Raw genomic sequence first — 17,054 nt, 5'->3', positions numbered from 1 at the left:
CAGCGAGGATGCTCCTATTGCTTCCAGTTTGGAGCTGCTGACTGCATGCAGTGCCTCAGTTCCTCAACTGGAAGGCTCAGGGTGAAGCTTCAGATTCCCAGCAGCACCACATCTGCTCCTCATTCTCCATAGCTGCTGAATGGTGGGACATCCAAATGTCCATCCCCCATCCCACCTTCCATCCTACCCCACTCTGTGCCTCATTAACTCAGGGAACTCTCAGTGATTTTATAGAATTCAACCTTTTTCTGTTGTTTTATTTCCCAGCCCTGCATTGCACTGAGCACCCACAGCAGGAGGGTGGGTTAAGTGCCCACCCAGACCCACTCTCAGCCCTTGGACTCCCCTCCCACCCTCCTCCAAGGGGTAAAGCACTCACACTCCTGCCCTGGGGTATCCCTATGGCAGCAGCTTTCCCACCCTGTGCCATAGCTGCCAACCCAAAGGCACACCAGCACCAGCCTCAATGTGCTGGGCCTCCAGCATCACCCCTCTGCACTTATAACCCCATATCCCTCACTGAGGGGCGGCTGTAGGGGAACTGGGAGCATCTGCTGCACAGCTCCTGTGCTCCCACCCATCCTCCCCTCTTTCAGCTCCCCCCTTCTCTGGGGCTGAAGAAGCTAAGGGAGCTACAAAGACAAGAGGGGAGAGGCAGCCCTGCTTCCCACCGGGCTCAATACTGAACCAATAATGAGTCACTGGAGATCCCTGATCCTCCTCCCAATACCCCCAGTGCTCTGGCTGAGCCACCAGCATGTCAGCAGGGCGCAGCAAGAGGAGCAGATGTCTTACCAGCCTGTGTAACCCATCCAGCCTGTGTAACCCATCCAGGTTGAGCTGGTCCAGGATGGAAGATCCATCCATAGCACTTCTAGGGCTGCACCCCGACTGAGCTCCAGTGCTGGATGGAGGGACAGAAGGGGCTCAGAGGGGATAAGAGGAGGCAGAAGGACAGACAGAGGCAACAGGACAGGATAGAGGCATCGACATCCATAGGTGCTGGCAGCCCTGGTGCTCTCCACAGCCCCAGAGGGACCCACAGCCCACCCCAAGGAAGGAAACAGAGACAGAGAAGAGACTTGGTAAGAACAGACTTTTAATTGGACTCCATTACAAGGCTTTCCTCACCTGCTGAGGAGTCCGGCCGGCACGGCACGAGTGTTAAATACACCGGCTACGAGGATACATGGGACGAGTTTCTACCATATCTGTGCTTTTACCTGTACAAGGAGGGCTTGGCCAGCATTGTGCTTACCCACAGCGGAGCAGCCCGTGTGCTGAGGGGGCTCTGCCCGGATTGAGCTGCCCCTGGGGGTCGGCAGAGCCAACAGGGCACCCACACACCCCGCTCCATTGGGGTGGAGGGGTGAGGGAGGCAGCGGGAGCAGCTGGGGTGCAGGGGGTGCTGCTGGGGGGGGGGCAGGAGGGGAAGCCCTTCTTAATGGGGCTCCTGGTCCAGCCCTGCTCTGAGCAGCGGGATATGGGCTGGGTAGGGAGGGGAGTGAGGTGGGAGGGGAGGGAAAGGGGCATCGGCAGCATCCACCCCTCTTGCTCCGACCACCCGAAGGGAAACTGGAAAGTGCCTGTGCTCTCAGCTATCAGCTGTTCCCTGTGCCTCTGCGGGGAGAAAACGAACTAAAAGTGATCGCCAGGGCTAAAAGTCACCGGGGATCGACCCCGAAAAGGTGCACGGGGTGGGGGGGGATAACCCAGGGGGGAAAGCTCCCCCCATAGCCCCCCATAGGCTCCCGAAGTGCCCGAGTACAGCAGTAAGTGACCCCAAACGCGACACCAACGCGCACACCCCACGCACAGCATCGACAAACACACGCACACAGCGACAACACGGAGCACCTACGGCTTCACACACCCCCACCCCCCCCATCCACAGACCCCCTTGTGTCTAACACCGAGCAAACACCACGAGAAATACACAACTTCCACAGGTAAAAAGAAAGGCATCCACCCCCCACCACCACCACCCCATAGCCCCTATGGTGGGGGTCTGGGTTTGAGGGGGGGGCACACAGCAACCCACCACGCACGAGAAATAAGAAGGTATAAATCTGTCCCATATACAGTGAGAATTGATCTGTACAGCACTGGGGATGAAAATAGGGTCACGGGCCACTCTGTCATTTAACAGCATTTACAGTGACATTTACAGAATAAATATACAATAGAAATAGAGAATCTGTGGGTTATGATTCCATCTCCTCTCTCTGCATATAATATTTTATATATTTATACCTATATATAATATAGCTTTCTTGTTACCTTCCTATTTGGTTCGCCTCTTCTTGGTGCTTCAATAAGAGGGGTTGGGAAATGAGCACCTCCCTATCCAGTTTGGGAATGGCAATGGGAGGGGAATGAAGTGTTTTCTCCCCCTCTCCCTCCCATGGCTCGAGGAGCATCACATCATGGCAGCAGATGGGACCTGGTGAGGTGCCCCGCTCCCTAACTCCATGGGAGCTAATGGGGATCCAGCCCCTGGGCTCAGTCACTGCCACTGGGAAGGTGACACTGGGCAGTGATGGGGGAAAGTGGGGATAGAGGGGGGGGGGAATATGGGTTTTGTGCTTCTCCCATTTGGAGGTGATGCAGTGGGATATCTCTGTGTCGCTCTATAGGGGCAGGAGGAGAAGGTTGATGTGGATGAGGGCTGGAGAGCAGCTGATCCTGGGGCTGGTGCTTCCCCCACCATCAGCAGGGTGAGCTGCTTTGGTTCAGTCCCCATCTTTGTTTCTACCCTGGCTAACGAAGGGCCTGTGCTAATTGGCCACTGTGAGCCATCAGCCTGCAATGAGAAGGACTACAAACACAGGACCCCAACCCACCAGAGATATACAGTGGGGAACCTCCCACCCATGGGTGGGGAAGCAAGGTTAGAGTGTTTGAAATGCCCCCCCGTGTGGTCTCAGCCCAACAGAACTGAAGTATGGAGCTCACTCAGCTTCTGAGACCATAGAAAGTGCCAAGGCAGCAGGTGCTGCTCCCCTGTGCCCATGGGGAAACAAGGAATGGCCACTCCGTACTTCACTCCCATAAGAAATGCTTGGCTTTGTGTTTGAATCAGGGGAGCCTTCAGTGTCAGGGGGAGAAACTCAGAGCTGGGAGACCCCAACAGACCTTCCTCACTCACACAGCTCTGCATCCACGTGCACCACAGAGGGCTCAGCAGCATGGATGCAGCTGATGGGGATGCTGGGACTGCTCAGATACATCCTTCCATCTGCCATCCACAAAAGCCAGCTCACATCCCCACAGCTCAGGGCAGCTTCCTGAGACCCAAAGCAGGGCTGATGTAGGGCCAGATACCCCACAGCTCCATGTGCCTAAAGAAAGCAGCAAGAGGAGACCACCACCACACCAGGGATGTGCAGAGCCATCCCAGCAGTGTGCTCCCAGCTCCATCCCCATTGCCCTTCCAAACCTCACATGAAATCCCTCCCTTTGGAGGAGCTGCCTGCCCACAGACCACACCATCCCTACAACCCAGAGCACACTGACCACACATCACCCCACAGACAACTAGGAACAGCCTGAAGATGCTGCCCCTGTGCTGGTGGTGATGGGGCAGCCACCATAGAGCCACCAGCTGTGGCCCCACACATCACCATAACTCAACTCCCTGGCCATGACATTGGGGCTGAGTGTGTCCACAGCTAGAAAAACTACAGGAGATACAACAACAACAACGATGGCAAACAACGGCAGCACCCTTTTGTGCTATGAACATCGAGGGTTAATTGTGCTCGTTGGAATAAGGCCGTGGCTCCTCCCAGCTCAAGGACAACAGATGAAGGGCAGAGAGCAGGAGGAAGCATGGCTGGCTTCCCACCTGACGCCAGGTCCTTTTTCCAACCATCAGCTGCTTGAAAACAGAGATTCTTTGCTTCGGGTTTCAGCTGCAAGAGGACAACCCTTGGGAAAGCATGGCAGCATCCCTTGCTCCTCCCTTCCCTAAGGCAAGCCCCAGGTCCTGCCCTTCCCATAGGGCTGTTGGAGGAGTCCTGCCCCTCCCGCAGTCCCGATGTCATCCCTAGGAATGGCTGCTTTTGGTTACAACTTAAAGAGGGGTTTCTTCTTTCTTAGTTTTCCCATTGCCTGGACAGCCAGGATCCACTCCCCAACCACCTCTCCTCTCCCAGGGGGTGGTTTGGCTGCCCACCATCACAGTTCGGACTCGGGGGTGCCGGCCGTTAGGTACCCGCTCCCATAGCGTCCATTGGGTGCGCTGCTCATCTCCATAGGGGAGTTGTTGCTGCCAGGACCCAGGTAGGAACGGTGTGTGGGCATTGGGGACGGGGTCTCACTCGGCACCTTGCTCAGGATGAAACGCGTCTCATCGTTGTCTTCCAAGTTGGAGATGTCCTTCATCATCCGACCCTTCTTGTAGGTGACCGAGAGGGTGTTGGAGCCGTCTGACACCAGGTGGAACTGCCGGAGGATGAAGACCAGAGGCAGAGGGAGGGAGGCCAGGATGATCAGGGAGATGAGGATGGCCATGGCCCAGGTGGGGTAGAAAAGGAACTTCTCTGCAGCCTGGAAAGGAGAGATTGGTGTCAGGGAGATGCAATGCACGCCAGGTACAGCATCTAAGTGCTCAGAAGCTCCTGCTGCCTCCTGCCAGCCTTCATCTTATGAAGTTATCAGACAGAAGTGCCAGTGAACCCCAAGGTCACACTTCAGCCCAATCTCTGAGCTAACTCAAACCATCTGGGCAGCAGGGACAAATGATGGCCAAGCAGGTGGGAAACATCCCTGCTGGAGGAATAAGCAGAGCTGGGATGGGAACTGTGCTCACCTCCTCTCTGATCCACGCGCTGTATCCCGGGGGGCTGACTCCCAGCTGGATGATGCTGGCAGTCATGAGCACGGCCATGCAGATGGGAGAGACGTACTTCCAGGTGTAGTAGTAGAACTGATAGGGCCGAAAACCCAACATCTCTGTCAGCTCCTGCATGAACCTGCCAAGAGGAAGAGATAGAACCAGTCTGCTCCCCACCTTCCAGCAAGAAACTCCCACCCAGGAGCCCTGCTGTGGATTAGACTCAACAAAGAGCCTGGAGAAGAGCCCAGCTGAGCTAGGAAAGCATCTCAGTGTCTTTCAGACCTATAGGATGGGTTGGGAACCTCCCAGGGTAAAGGCCAACCAAGCTTCCCTTCAAGGTATTTGCTCCATCAGAGCTTGCCTGCTGAGAATAGAAGTCAGGAAAGAACTGGAAGGTGGGGAGGGGGGTTAACCAGGAGTTACAGGCAAGATATTCCATTTCTGGTACAAACACCTTACTTCTTAGTGCCATAAATCCAGGCCACGGCGATGTTCTCCAAGATGACCACGACGGTGAGTGGCAACGTGGCTGAATAATCATCAAACATGGTGACAAAATAGTTCCCGGAGCGCTGCACGAAGATCAGACCCACCAAAAAGGCAAAGATGCAGCAACCAACTGCAGGGAGCAAATGGGCACAGTTAATAGAGCACGGATCAGTTGGCATGATCATAATGTGCCAATGGTTGAATGATCTTAGAGGTCTTTCCCAACCCTAATGATCCCCTATGGTCCCAAGGGGAACAAAAACTTCTGCCATAGGGTCTCATCCTTATAGACATCCACATGTGCTCTTCTAGAATGGCAATGGGGACCCTCCAGCCCCAACCCATGAGGATGCAGAAGACCTCACCTGTGAACACCTCCTTCCGCACCTTGAAGGTGTCGATGATGGGTGTGGTGATGCCTGACATGGTCCCAATCATGCTGCCCAGCCCCAGGTTTATCAGCATCAAGAAGAACATGACGGACCAAAACGGCGAGGCTGGGAAGTGGGTCATGGCTTCTGTGAAGGCGATGAAGGCCAGGCCAGTTCCTTGCACTGACTATTCATGGGGACAAGAAAAGGATGAAGAAACGTGTCAGGCTGTGTGTCTCAGGGCTCTCTTGTCCCATTCAACAACTCATCAAGGGAAGAAAAATCCACTCTAGTACCCAATGTGGAAGTGGTGATGACCCCATGAGGTTTGCTATAGGCAGACCATCCCCACAGCCAAGGAAAGACCACAGGAACAGGGAATTTCCATCCTTAGAGGGTCACTGGACCCTCACAAACAGAACAGCTCCTACCAGGGACTGCCAATGGGCAAGGTGATTTCTTTGTTTTATTGGGAATGCCATGGGGTACCTTGTCAAGCTCATCCTCCAACAGACAAGCGTCCAAGCCCAGCTCTTTGAAGTGCCCCTCCTTCACCGTCATGATCACCCTGTACATCTCGTTGTAGTCCTTGGCCGTCAAGTGGGAGAAGTTCACATGGGGTGGGATGAGGTCGTGGCTAAGCACGTTGGTGTTCAGGTACCCCAAGATCTTCTCAGCATTCCTAAGGGAGAACAGAGCCTGGTCACCCAGAGACGCCCCCTTCCATCCAATGTAAGAACCTGGTAGAGCTTAGTGCCCAACCAAAGACAGATAAACTCTGCCCCAGCTACAAGGGGGCACCTCTGGAGATCCATTCCCTACCCCCAGATGGACAGAAAGCAAATCCACCTACTCCACCACGCATTTCTCATTCATGATGTTGGCCTTGAAGCCCAGCACGGCGAACACGACCAGGGTGGCCAGGACGGATGTGAAGAAGTTGATGAAGGAGACGAGTGTGGCATCAAAGTGGCAGTTGTTGTCCTGCTTGTTGTAGCTGGAGAAGGCGATGACCCCCCCAAAGCCCAATCCCAGGGCAAAGAACACCTGAGTGGCTGCCTCCCGCCACACCTGGGGGTCCAGCATCTTGTCCAGCTTGTAAAGAGGGGACATAGAAAAAGCAATGAGGGGGGTTGGTGGTGCCAGAGCTGTTCCCATCCTCCAGAGCCTTTGGGATCATTTAACCCCAGACCTCACCCCCCCATCCCCTGCAGCAGGGCTGTGTGCCTGCGAGAGCCATTCATTGGGAGATCCTAATTAGTGTCTTGTAAGAGCCTCGCCAGCTGAGCGGTTTCATCTGCATCTCTTCATCATTAATTAATTAGCTACTTAATTGCATAAACACCAGCGGAGGTTTTTGCTACCAGCCAGTATCATCTCACAGAGCCCCTAAGCCCTTATATAAATGTATTGCTGAGGGCACCCCTCCCCTCCACCACCCAAAGAGAACAAGAGTGATGCATCAGGCAGCACCATGATGACCATCTCATGGCTCGGCTACACCTCCTGCCCCATTTATTGGGACCTTTGAGGCTGAAACTCTGCTTTTTGGGATGGAAACAAGGGAAAAAATAGGATTCTGTGAGCAGCCCAGAGGATAAACCTGCTGAGCTCTTACCTTGGGGGTGAACATGTGCATGATCCCATCCACAGCCCCACGCAGCAGGAGACCCCGCACCAAGAAGCAAACCAGCACCACGTAGGGGAAGAGGGAGCTGAAATACATCACCTGGGGCAAGAGGGATGCATGCAGGGTGGGCACCATCTCCTTGACCTCAGCCCCATCCCCATATCCATCCCCAGGACATCACAAACTGGACCCAAACTGCTGGTGCCAGGTGAGCCCTGGGGAAGGGCTGCTCTGCATCCCCACCACCTCCCAGCACCAATGGTTCCCAGCATGGGGCTCCCTCACAGTGTCCCAGTGATGTGGATTGGGCTTCCTACTGGGCACAGGGGATGTGATACCACCTCACTGCCATGGGACAGCAGCCTCCTTGCCCTGTGCTACCCTCTGTGAAACATCTGGCACATCTGGAGACAGGTTCCATCCCAAACATCATGGAAGACCAACACATCTGGAGGACGGATTGCTGCTACCCACCTTCCCCGAGGACTGGATGCCTTTGATCATAGCCAAGCCAACGAGACTCCAGGCCACCAGCAGGCAGAGGGTCATCTTCCAGTTGAGTCCCCCACTCTCTGAGATGGAGTTGGAGATGTCCAGAGCCTCCCGGTACCAGAAGTAGGTGGTGGCTGAGCTCCTCTCACATTCAGTCTCCACAACTGAGAATGAATGGGGGTAACCAGAGAGTGAGGGGTTGGGAAGAGCCTCCTCTCACTCAATCCACGACCCCCAGAGACATCCCAACCTCCAGTGTCCCCAGCCTGCAATAGCTGAAGGTTTTGAGGGTCTTTGGTGTCCCACAGCCCTGCTTCCCCATTGGATCCCCCTATTTCTCACCAGCCATGGAGCCGTTTTTGACTATGGGGCACTCGCTCCAGGGAAGAGGATACTGGAAGGACTTGAAGAAGTAAAAGATGCTCCAGCCGATGATGACGTTGTAATAGAGACCGACAAAAAAGCAGACCTGGGTTGGGGGGAGGGAGGAGGACAAAGTGTGAAGCAGTGAGAGCAGGGATCCAGAAACACGGGTGGGCTCATTCCCAAACCAGCCCTAAACCCACGGATGGAGCTGAAAACTCCATTCAACCTTCCAATCAGCCACGCTGGGCTCACCCCAGGCCATCCCCCCATCTACAGCCTGCAGAGCATCCCATACACCCCACTGCATGCTCACCAGGCAGCTGGCATAGCCGATACCACCGAGGCGGGGACAGATGTAATTCCAGACACCAATGCTGCCCCTTCGGATCCGCTGCCCCACTGCCAGCTCCAGGAAGAACAGTGGGAGCCCGATGATGACAAGCAGGACCAGGTATGGGACCAGGTAGGCACCTGGCAGGGACAGAAAGCTGGTCACGGAGCCGTCTGCCTGCTCTTATAATGCAATGAGAGACAGGCCATGTCTGGTTCATCACTTTGTTTGCAATTGAAAGCACACGTGGGTGACAGGGAGCCCTGCAGCATCCCCAGGCAGTGTGGGTATGTGCAGGATACATGAAGTGTCTGCTCGGGGCAAAACAGCTTGGAACAGAAAGGAGGTTAATCTCCACTTAATTGGGGAGACCAGAGAGAAATTAGCAGTTCATGAAGCATAACCAAACGGCCGTAAAAGATGCAATGACTCACGCTGCAGCGCCCAGCTGATGAATGGCTGCAGCCTCTGCCAGGGGCTGCCGGATGGTGTTGGGAGCACGTGGCTGCAGAGCTGGGATTTACAGCCCTGTGACCAGCACTAGGGCAGGGATGGATGGGGCTGGGGGTGTGTTTGGAGCAGAGGTGAGGGGGTTCATTAAGGAAGAGGTTCATTAAGGAGGAGGAGAATGGAGATACAGGGTGCAGCTGGACACTGGTGCAACTGGGAACACCCCATCCCTGCAATAGCCTCAGGGGCATCACGACCTCCAGATGATGAGACAGATGGAGCCGTTTGGATGCAAACTTGTCCAGTATTAGAGATTTCCCCCCTCTGACCCCTGGGAGGGCAGCCACCAGCTCATGCCTGTGACTCATCGCCAGCACATGCAGCTCCCAGCACAGGGACTATGGCTCAGGTTTGGCTCAGGCCCATCTCATTGCTGTTCTCCCCCCCTTAGCCCTGAACACACCAGTGGGGTTTGCCTTGCTCTCAGCATGGGCAGGTGAGCATCCTTTAAGAGATACCTGCTGCTCTGCATCATAGCACCACAGCAGCTCCCAGCTGCCCCTCACCTCCCAACCCACCCCCTCTGCTCCCTCCACCCCCATCATTCAAAGGGGAGATCAGCCCATAGACACCCCCAGACTCCCCATCTCTCACCTCCTCCATTCTTTTGGCACAGGTAAGGGAAACGCCAGACGTTTCCCAGCCCCACAGAGTAGCCGATCTGTGCCAGGATGTATTGCAGTTTGCTGTTCCACGCCGGCCTGTTTTCTGCTTCCAGCTCCTCCTCCCCATCCTTCTGCTTGTCCCAAGCCTCCCCTGTCACATTGAGGACGCTGCGTTTATAGTCCACGGGCTCCTCATGAGCCAGCAGGTCGGCCACCGACTCGGTGACATGCTCACTGCTGTGCTCCCGCTGGGTCACTTTGCTGTTCTTTGGCATCAGGACGGCTCCGTGCCACCCCCAAGGCTGGGATGGGGTGAAAGGAGAAGAGGAATATCCCGTGTGAGCTGCTCGGGGCTCACCTCCTCGTCATCAGCAGGACCTGTGTGGGAAGGGGTCAGCAGCATTGGGGGGGGTGGGACAGGTCTCCATCATCACCCCCCCCCCATGCTTTAGGGATGCTAAGTGGGAGCACCCATGGGTTCAGGGGGGTGATAGACCCCTCAGCCCCACTCCCAGCCAGCAGTATAGCTCAGCCCTGCTCTGCCACACCACCCACAGCCCTACAGGGCTCAATAATAGCACTCAGGTGACAGTGACAAACACTCTCCATCCCCTTTGGACGTTATCAGGCACAAGGTGGTTGAGAGCCAGCAGTTAAATCACCGCCGGCAGCTCTACAGCAGATAACATCTGCAAAACAGCCACGGTGACACAAAGCCATCCGTCATCCCAGCCTTGGCCTGGGAACACAAGCCACAGGATCCACGCAGTCTGAGCGGTGACACCAGTGAGCCCTGGCCATACTGGGAGAACTGGGGCCAGAGCGGCTCATACCCCAGCTGGAGGACAACCATAGGAAATGACTCTCCCCTAAGGGCTGTGCTTAATCCTGTCTTCCATCCTCACTTTCCATGGACACCACGGTGACCACCAGTCCCCAATGGGGCCATGCCCAGGATCCCAAGCTGGTGAGCAGGAAAAAGGCTCTTGTGTTTCTCCCTTTACACGTCAATACCAGCCCTGAGCACAGCTCACAGCCCTGGGCCCTTCTAGAGCACAGGGCTCAGCCCTTCCCACTCCCAAGCATCCATCCCAGTGCTGGAGGGAAGCAAAGCAGGACAGCTGGCCCTCCTTCCCCTCACCTCTCTGCTTCCTCACACCAAACAAAGTTCCCCATGTGCCAGGCCCTGTTCCTAATAGAAAAGCTATTTTCAGCCAAAAGCTGCATCCGTTGCCAGGAAACCTCATCGGCTCCCAGCCTTGGCTGGATCGAGCTCCTCTAGAATGATTCCTTCAAGCCTTGTCCAGCAGTGTTTCATTTCCTAACGAGGATCATTCACAGCTCGACAGCAGCAATTACCAGCACAGGGCTGCCCACAACCAGAGCATCCCCAGCATGGAGGGGGGGTAAGGCAGGAAATCACAGAGATTCCCATCGAGTTTGGATCAGGCTTTGCAAGAGATGAGAGGATTTGGAGGTGCAGGTAACTGAGGCAGCTAAAAAAGGCCAAGCTGGGATGCATTGAGTTCAAAGTAACCTTCAGATTCAAGCCGTGGTGTCTCAGCACCACCAAGGTCACAGAGCAGGGAAGGAGAGCGATGGATCCAGGGCACAGATGGATGCCAGGGAAGGAGGAAGGCTGAGGGATCTGAGCGTCCCCATCATGGGACACCACGTCGAGGGCTGAGCTTTGTGCTGCAGATGGGGAGGGGACAGAGCCAAGGTCACCCATGGAGCTGGAGAGCTTGCAGAGAGGTGGGGGCACAGAGCAGGCACCTCTCCCACCTCCACCTTGTGCCCTGCAAGGCCGAGCAGTGAAGCCACCAGGAGGGCAGTGGGGGACCGTGCTGGGAGCAGCATTGCTCTGCATCACAGCGAGAGCACACAGAGCCATTCAGCCCCAGGAAAACAAAAGCAGGATGCTCAGAGCATCGTCCCGACTGCACAGCAGAGCCCAGAGGGGGCACTTCAGCCCCACAGATAAGCAGCTCTGCCCCACAGCCAAGCAAAGCTCCCATAGCACACAGAGCTGCCTCCATGTTGACTCAGAGCTCCCACTCTGCTCTTCCTCACCCTCCTCATCCTCTCCGGCTCCACCATCTGAGCTCATTAGGGTCTCTTCTTTAAACGATCCCAGCTCATTAACACCCGGCTCTGCCACCCCACAGAGGTGACGCACGGTGACTCAGTGGCAGCAGCCCCACATCATGGGGTCCCCACACTCACACGGTACGAGGGGAACACGAAGCCAAGGGCCAGCAGAGCAGGCCGAGGGGAAGCACAGCAGGGAGACGCGCTGGACTCTTTGCTCCCACCTTTACAAGCAGTTTGCACGCAGCTCCGGCATTCATTGCAAGGGGGGGGGATGCTCAGAGCTGAGCTCCTCATTCAGGCTCGTTTTAGCGTCGTGACACAGGAGCAGTTCGCATTCGGGGATGAATCAGAGCCGCTTCTGCCTTACACCACCCCCAGCGCCCAGGTGGTATAAATAGCCCCCGGCCCCCTACGGGCGAGCAGAAATGCGGCTACGGCAGCGCTACCCGAGGGGTGGGCGCAATCCCCGCAGCCCCGGCTCTGCTTTAGTCCCATTGAAGGGTTTAAGAGCGAATTTTCATCAATGGGCTCTGGATAAACCCACAGAAAGGGCAGATTTGCGGCTGGGTCACGAGGCAGACACAGCAGCCCCGGAGGAAGGGAACCTCGGCGCCGTCGGGAGCGTAGGAGCCCATTGATGCTCCGTCTCTCTTTAGGTCTCATTTAGGATCGCGAAGACATCCATCATCTGCAGTGTGTGACACGGCCATCACGTGGGTCCTTCGGGCTGCTCACGGGGTGATCCCATCCCCCACATCCCCACCCCACACCTGGAGCTGCTGCCCCACCGAACCGAGCTGCTGCCCCATACAAGCTCTGCTTTCCTCCTCTGTGGTTCCTAAACAAACCGACCCCAAACACAACCCAGGACGTTCCACCTCAGCACCATCCCGGCTCCATCGCATCCCGGTGACCCCCACATCTCTCTCCCAGCCCGAGGTGGCTTCTCTCCCTCTGGGTTTCACCCTGACCGACTCCGATTCCACCTAGAGGACGGACAGACCCACATCTTATTGCCCTCCCTGACCCAATCCCGATATCCCCGAGGTGATGCTGGCACTGAGCTCTCCCTGCTCAACTCCTCGTTCCTCCCGAGCCCTGATATAGTTGCATCAGCTCACGGTGGATCCCAACCTCGGGTGTCTCCAGGCAGGAGCTAAGAACGATGTCACCTTCTGGGTACTTGGTAAAGAGCTGGGTGAGGTTTAGGGTTTATTTTTGCTTCCAGCCCCACAGCTCCGGAGTGACGCAAATCGGCCCCGAAACGATGCAAAGCTGCACCTGGCCAAGATGTCAGCCCCAAACACACACCTCCAGAGCAAGAAATGCACCGATGGGAGCAAGGATTCCTCACATCAGACCCAAAACGGCGTGAAATCAAAACCCCGACTCTCATTTTACTGCCTCAAAACGAAACCGGCTGCGTTATAAGAGGAGAATTCAATAGGAAAAAAAGGGAAAACAAAAAACCTTCACTTCGGGGACCGGGCGTGAAATATTCATGGCAGCCGAACGCTTTCTCCTCTCGCAATGTTATTGTCAAGGTCAGCCTGGAGGCCCTGTTTATTCCCTGGGTGGGGATGAGCCCCTAACCAAGCCCCGCTATTACCTCAGCTCTCCCATACGGGGGGTCCTTAAAGCCTTTATTAGCTGATCGCCCCCCACCCCTCAGAGCCAGGGCCGCACCCGCAGCCCCCCAACCCCACCCCAAAATAAACCCAACCCAAAAAAGGCTCCGATGGATGGGGGAGGAGGAAACAAAGTGGGGAGGGGGGGTGGGGGGAGCAGCCTTACCTCTGCGCTGCGGGTGGAACGGAGCTGATCGCCCCCCGCTTCGCAACCCCGGGCGGCGGCGGAGCCGGGTACATGCGGGTCCACCGGGGAAACCGCCGCCGCCGGTACCGCCGGTTCTGCCGGTACCTCCGCGGTGACGCTGCGCTGCCGCCTGTCTTTTCCAACCCCCCCCTCCCCCCAACCCCCCCCTTTCAGCTCCGCGGATGCGCGTTGGATTCGGCGCTGCGCCCGAGGGGAGGAAACTCCTCTCTCCGCTCCCGAATAATTAAAGATCTCTGTATATATTTCAATGCTTCCCCCCCCCCAAAACCATCACACACACGTTAAAATAAATATATAACAGCCGACACGCAGCCCCTGACGCAGGCTTGAGTCATCGTCACGGCTGCACGTCAACGCTGGGGGGGCAGCCAACCCCCCCCCCACCATTACAACCCCCCTCCGGGCTCAACGATGGGGCCTTTGTATTAAGAGTAATAGCATAAAAGAGAAGCAAGTTTCCTTCTGCCCACCTTGAGGTCAGTATGAGCGGCCCCAGCAGCGCCCTCCCACCCGTGTTCTGCCTTTCCAGGTGGGTTTCCGTGCTCTCTTTGCCCCCCGAGGGGGGGATTTGGAGTCATGGAGAAGCACCGTGTGTTTGATAGGGAGGAAGGCAGAAAGATACGGGCACAACAGGCTCTGCGGGGCATGCAAACATCACACCCAGCTTCCGTCGTAGGTTTAATTAACCGCAACCACTTAAGCTGCTTTGATGCAGCTCAGCACACCTGTAGGGATCGGCCCTGCCCTTGGGAAGCATCTAATTGGGTTCGGCAGGAAAACCGGAGCCTGCAGGGCTGATTTATTGATGGGGAAGGGGGGGGGGTTTCAAAGGGCTTCGTGGTCGGTTCAGCAGCGCAGCTTCTCCAGCCTGTATCACAGGTGCGGGGGACACTGGTACCTGCACCAGCTCCTGGTGCCCACGAGAAACCCCAGCATGAGGACAACCACGTTTGTTAGAGGAATCCTAAGGAGGATCCAGCCCCAGCGCCCCATGGTGCTCCAGCTCCCATTCCCTGCTCAGCTCCCCGACCCCGGGGCTGTTTCCCTTCCATGCTCCCATCTGAGCCCCCCCCCCTTTCTCCAGCTCACTCATCCCTGTACTTTTCCGCCTGCAGAGCGGGGAGCAGCTTGAATTGAAGCGTGTGGATGAGTAATGCCTCCCCTGGAGGAGCAGAGCCCCGCGGTGCCGGCTCAGGGCTCATCCCGTGCTCCGTTCCCAGCAGCCTATAAATATCCGCCCGCATCCATCGCTGCTCTCATCTGACCCCGATCCCCTCTGTCCCCATCTGTCACCATGGATATGGCATCGAGGGGGCCACCAACCCCTCCATCCCCCCCCCTCATTGTGTCATCCGAGGTTCCCAGCCCGAGGGGAGGCGCTGAAAGGATGGAAGGGTGGGAGAACACAGAGGGAGGTTGAATGGGAGGGGATGCAGGTGATGTATCTCACATGCAGAGCAGGCAGAAAGGGGCATATAGAGCACTGCAGGGATGCTGCCTTTGCCCACAGCAGAGTGGATTAAACAACATGAGGAAGCATGGTGAGGAAGATGGTTTTTCCACCTAAGCTGTCGTGCCGACCTACATTCAAGTGATAATAATCTAAGGGGATAATGCCCTCTGCTTTCTAAATATGTATTTCCCTGTAAAGCCGTGGGCTGTCGTGGCTCATCCACAGCCCGGAGCTGGTAACACAGAGAGAAGGGATGGATCTTAAGGAGGGATAAAGGAGCAGCTCAGCCCTGCCCCTCCGTGCTCCCATCTCAGCCCTTATCCCTGCAGGTCGTCCCAGAGTTGGACTGATTGATTTCAGGCTGTATGGAGAATATACATAACCCCAAAGTTGGAGAGGGGGAAGGCAAGAATCCATGTCTGAGTGGCAGAAGAAAACGGCTCCGATTCACTCAGCCCTGAGGGACCAGCACGCAGGGAAGAAAGGGGACCCTGCACAATGGAAGGAGAAATAATAAACACCAGCAAAGGAGCAGGAATGAGAACCACGTCTCAGTGCCTCTGGGCGAGGGCTCCGAGCAGCGGGACGACGGGCTTGAAAGAGCTGCTGCTCCCGTCTTCTGGTCTTAATTTGCTTTGCATGCTGAGCTGCCATCGGATCCGATGCACCCGGGGTTGTGTTGTGCAATGGGAAGGGGCTGCAGGCAGTGGGGCTGCGTTTCCCATCCCCTCAATGTGAGGGGGTTTGGGGCTGGGGGGGGGCTCAAATGTCGGGCTGTGGATTGGGGTTTGGAGTGATCCCAGCTGGGGCTGGGGGCTCCTCCTGCAGCTCTGCTCACCCACTGACCCCCACATACATACCCAGCTCTGTGTCCCTGAGGGGTTTGCAGTGGGGCAGCCCCACACATGGGTGCCCATCACTCATACACAGACCCAGCCCAGGGGGTGTGGGACGGCCTTAATAGTGCCTGCAGCTCCCGACTCTGTGGGATCCTCCATCATTTTGTCCTTAGAAATGAAAACAAATCCCTTCAAAGGGCCTCAGAGCTGCCGGCTGTGGGACATGGGGGGGGGAACAGCCCCCATAGCTGGCTCCTTGTAGGGGGATGTGCCCCCGAATCCCTATGGATGCTGCTGCGGGAGAACACAGCCCAGCAGGGAGAGCCTTTGCTGCCTCGCACTGCAATAACTAGGACGTGGCTCGTTCCTCCCATGCTCATCTCAGCCTGCCAGGCTCCGGGTACCCGAAGCAGCGCTGTCTGCACCCCCTGCAGGGGGGAAAGCATCGCCCTGCGCCGACACCGCCCAGCTGAGCCCCATCCCACCCCCCTCCCTCGGCCAAACAACCCCAGCAGCTTGGCAGGCGGCGCTCAGCTCACAGCCCGGTGCCACCCAGCCCGTCCCCACCGGCAGCTGCTGTCATCAGAAGTGACACCCGGGACACGACACGGAGCTTGATGGGGAGCAGCTGGGAACGAGCAGACAGCCTGCAGCCCCACCGCCAGCCCTCCACACCGACCCCGACCCCCTCCTGGGCACGGGGGGAGCCGGGCAGTGGGGAAAGCAGAGCGCCCACCGCGAGGCTGCAGTGTGATATTGGCCCTGTGGGTGGATTTGAAGCTCTGAATTTGATGTTACGCCTCCATCTCTGTCTCCTCCGGGTGATGCTTTTTGCACGGCCCCGCTGCCATCAACGTAAGGAAGGTGACAACACGCAGGTTGAGATGCCCGGCACTCGGCACATCATCGGCCCCAAAGGGCGACGGGGGAGGGCAGAGATGGGGCGGCTCAGGGGGATGCTGGCCCCCATCAAACCCCAACCAAATCCCCTCCATCCCCAACCAAAACCTCCGTCCCCCCCTCAGCCTGGGCAGCCCCAGCAGCAGGATGCGGCCACCCGGGGGAGGAGGAGGAGGATGAGGATGAGAAGGAGGAACGCGGCCGTGTTCTAACCCAGCATCTGGGCAGCACCGCATTGAGCTCACGCAGCGCTCTGTGCTCGCACATCGCGTCCCAGAAACGGCGACGTTCACCATCT

At 56.8% G+C, this 17,054-nt stretch overlaps 1 protein-coding gene across 3 annotated transcripts; it reads right to left on the bottom strand.

The window, feature by feature from the left end:
- Positions 1-1,079: 1,079 nt before the first annotated feature.
- SLC6A17 (solute carrier family 6 member 17) lies at positions 1,080-14,153 on the bottom strand. 3 transcript variants are annotated; one of them, XM_015885071.2, is made up of 12 exons: positions 14,035-14,153; positions 9,624-10,012; positions 8,502-8,659; positions 8,165-8,291; positions 7,805-7,986; positions 7,319-7,429; positions 6,554-6,795; positions 6,190-6,382; positions 5,695-5,887; positions 5,300-5,459; positions 4,814-4,976; positions 4,180-4,551 (listed from the first exon to the last, which is right to left on the bottom strand). In XM_015885071.2, exons 2-12 carry the CDS (start codon positions 9,907-9,909, stop codon positions 4,180-4,182), a joined length of 2,187 nt encoding a protein of 728 aa, XP_015740557.1. In that variant the 5' UTR covers positions 9,910-10,012; positions 14,035-14,153. The 3 variants fall into 3 exon arrangements, with proteins under 3 accessions (XP_015740558.1, XP_015740557.1, XP_015740556.1); XM_015885070.2 differs by lacking the exon at positions 14,035-14,153 and adding an exon at positions 13,523-13,836; XM_015885072.2 differs by lacking the exon at positions 14,035-14,153 and having other exon boundaries at positions 1,080-4,551; positions 9,624-9,909.
- Positions 14,154-17,054: the final 2,901 nt, after the last annotated feature.

Source organism: Coturnix japonica, chromosome 26, assembly GCF_001577835.2.
Source record: "Coturnix japonica isolate 7356 chromosome 26, Coturnix japonica 2.1, whole genome shotgun sequence".
NCBI lineage: Eukaryota > Metazoa > Chordata > Aves > Galliformes > Phasianidae > Coturnix > Coturnix japonica.
Note: the sequence above shows the minus strand (reverse complement) of the source record. Positions and strands in the feature narration are given on the sequence as shown.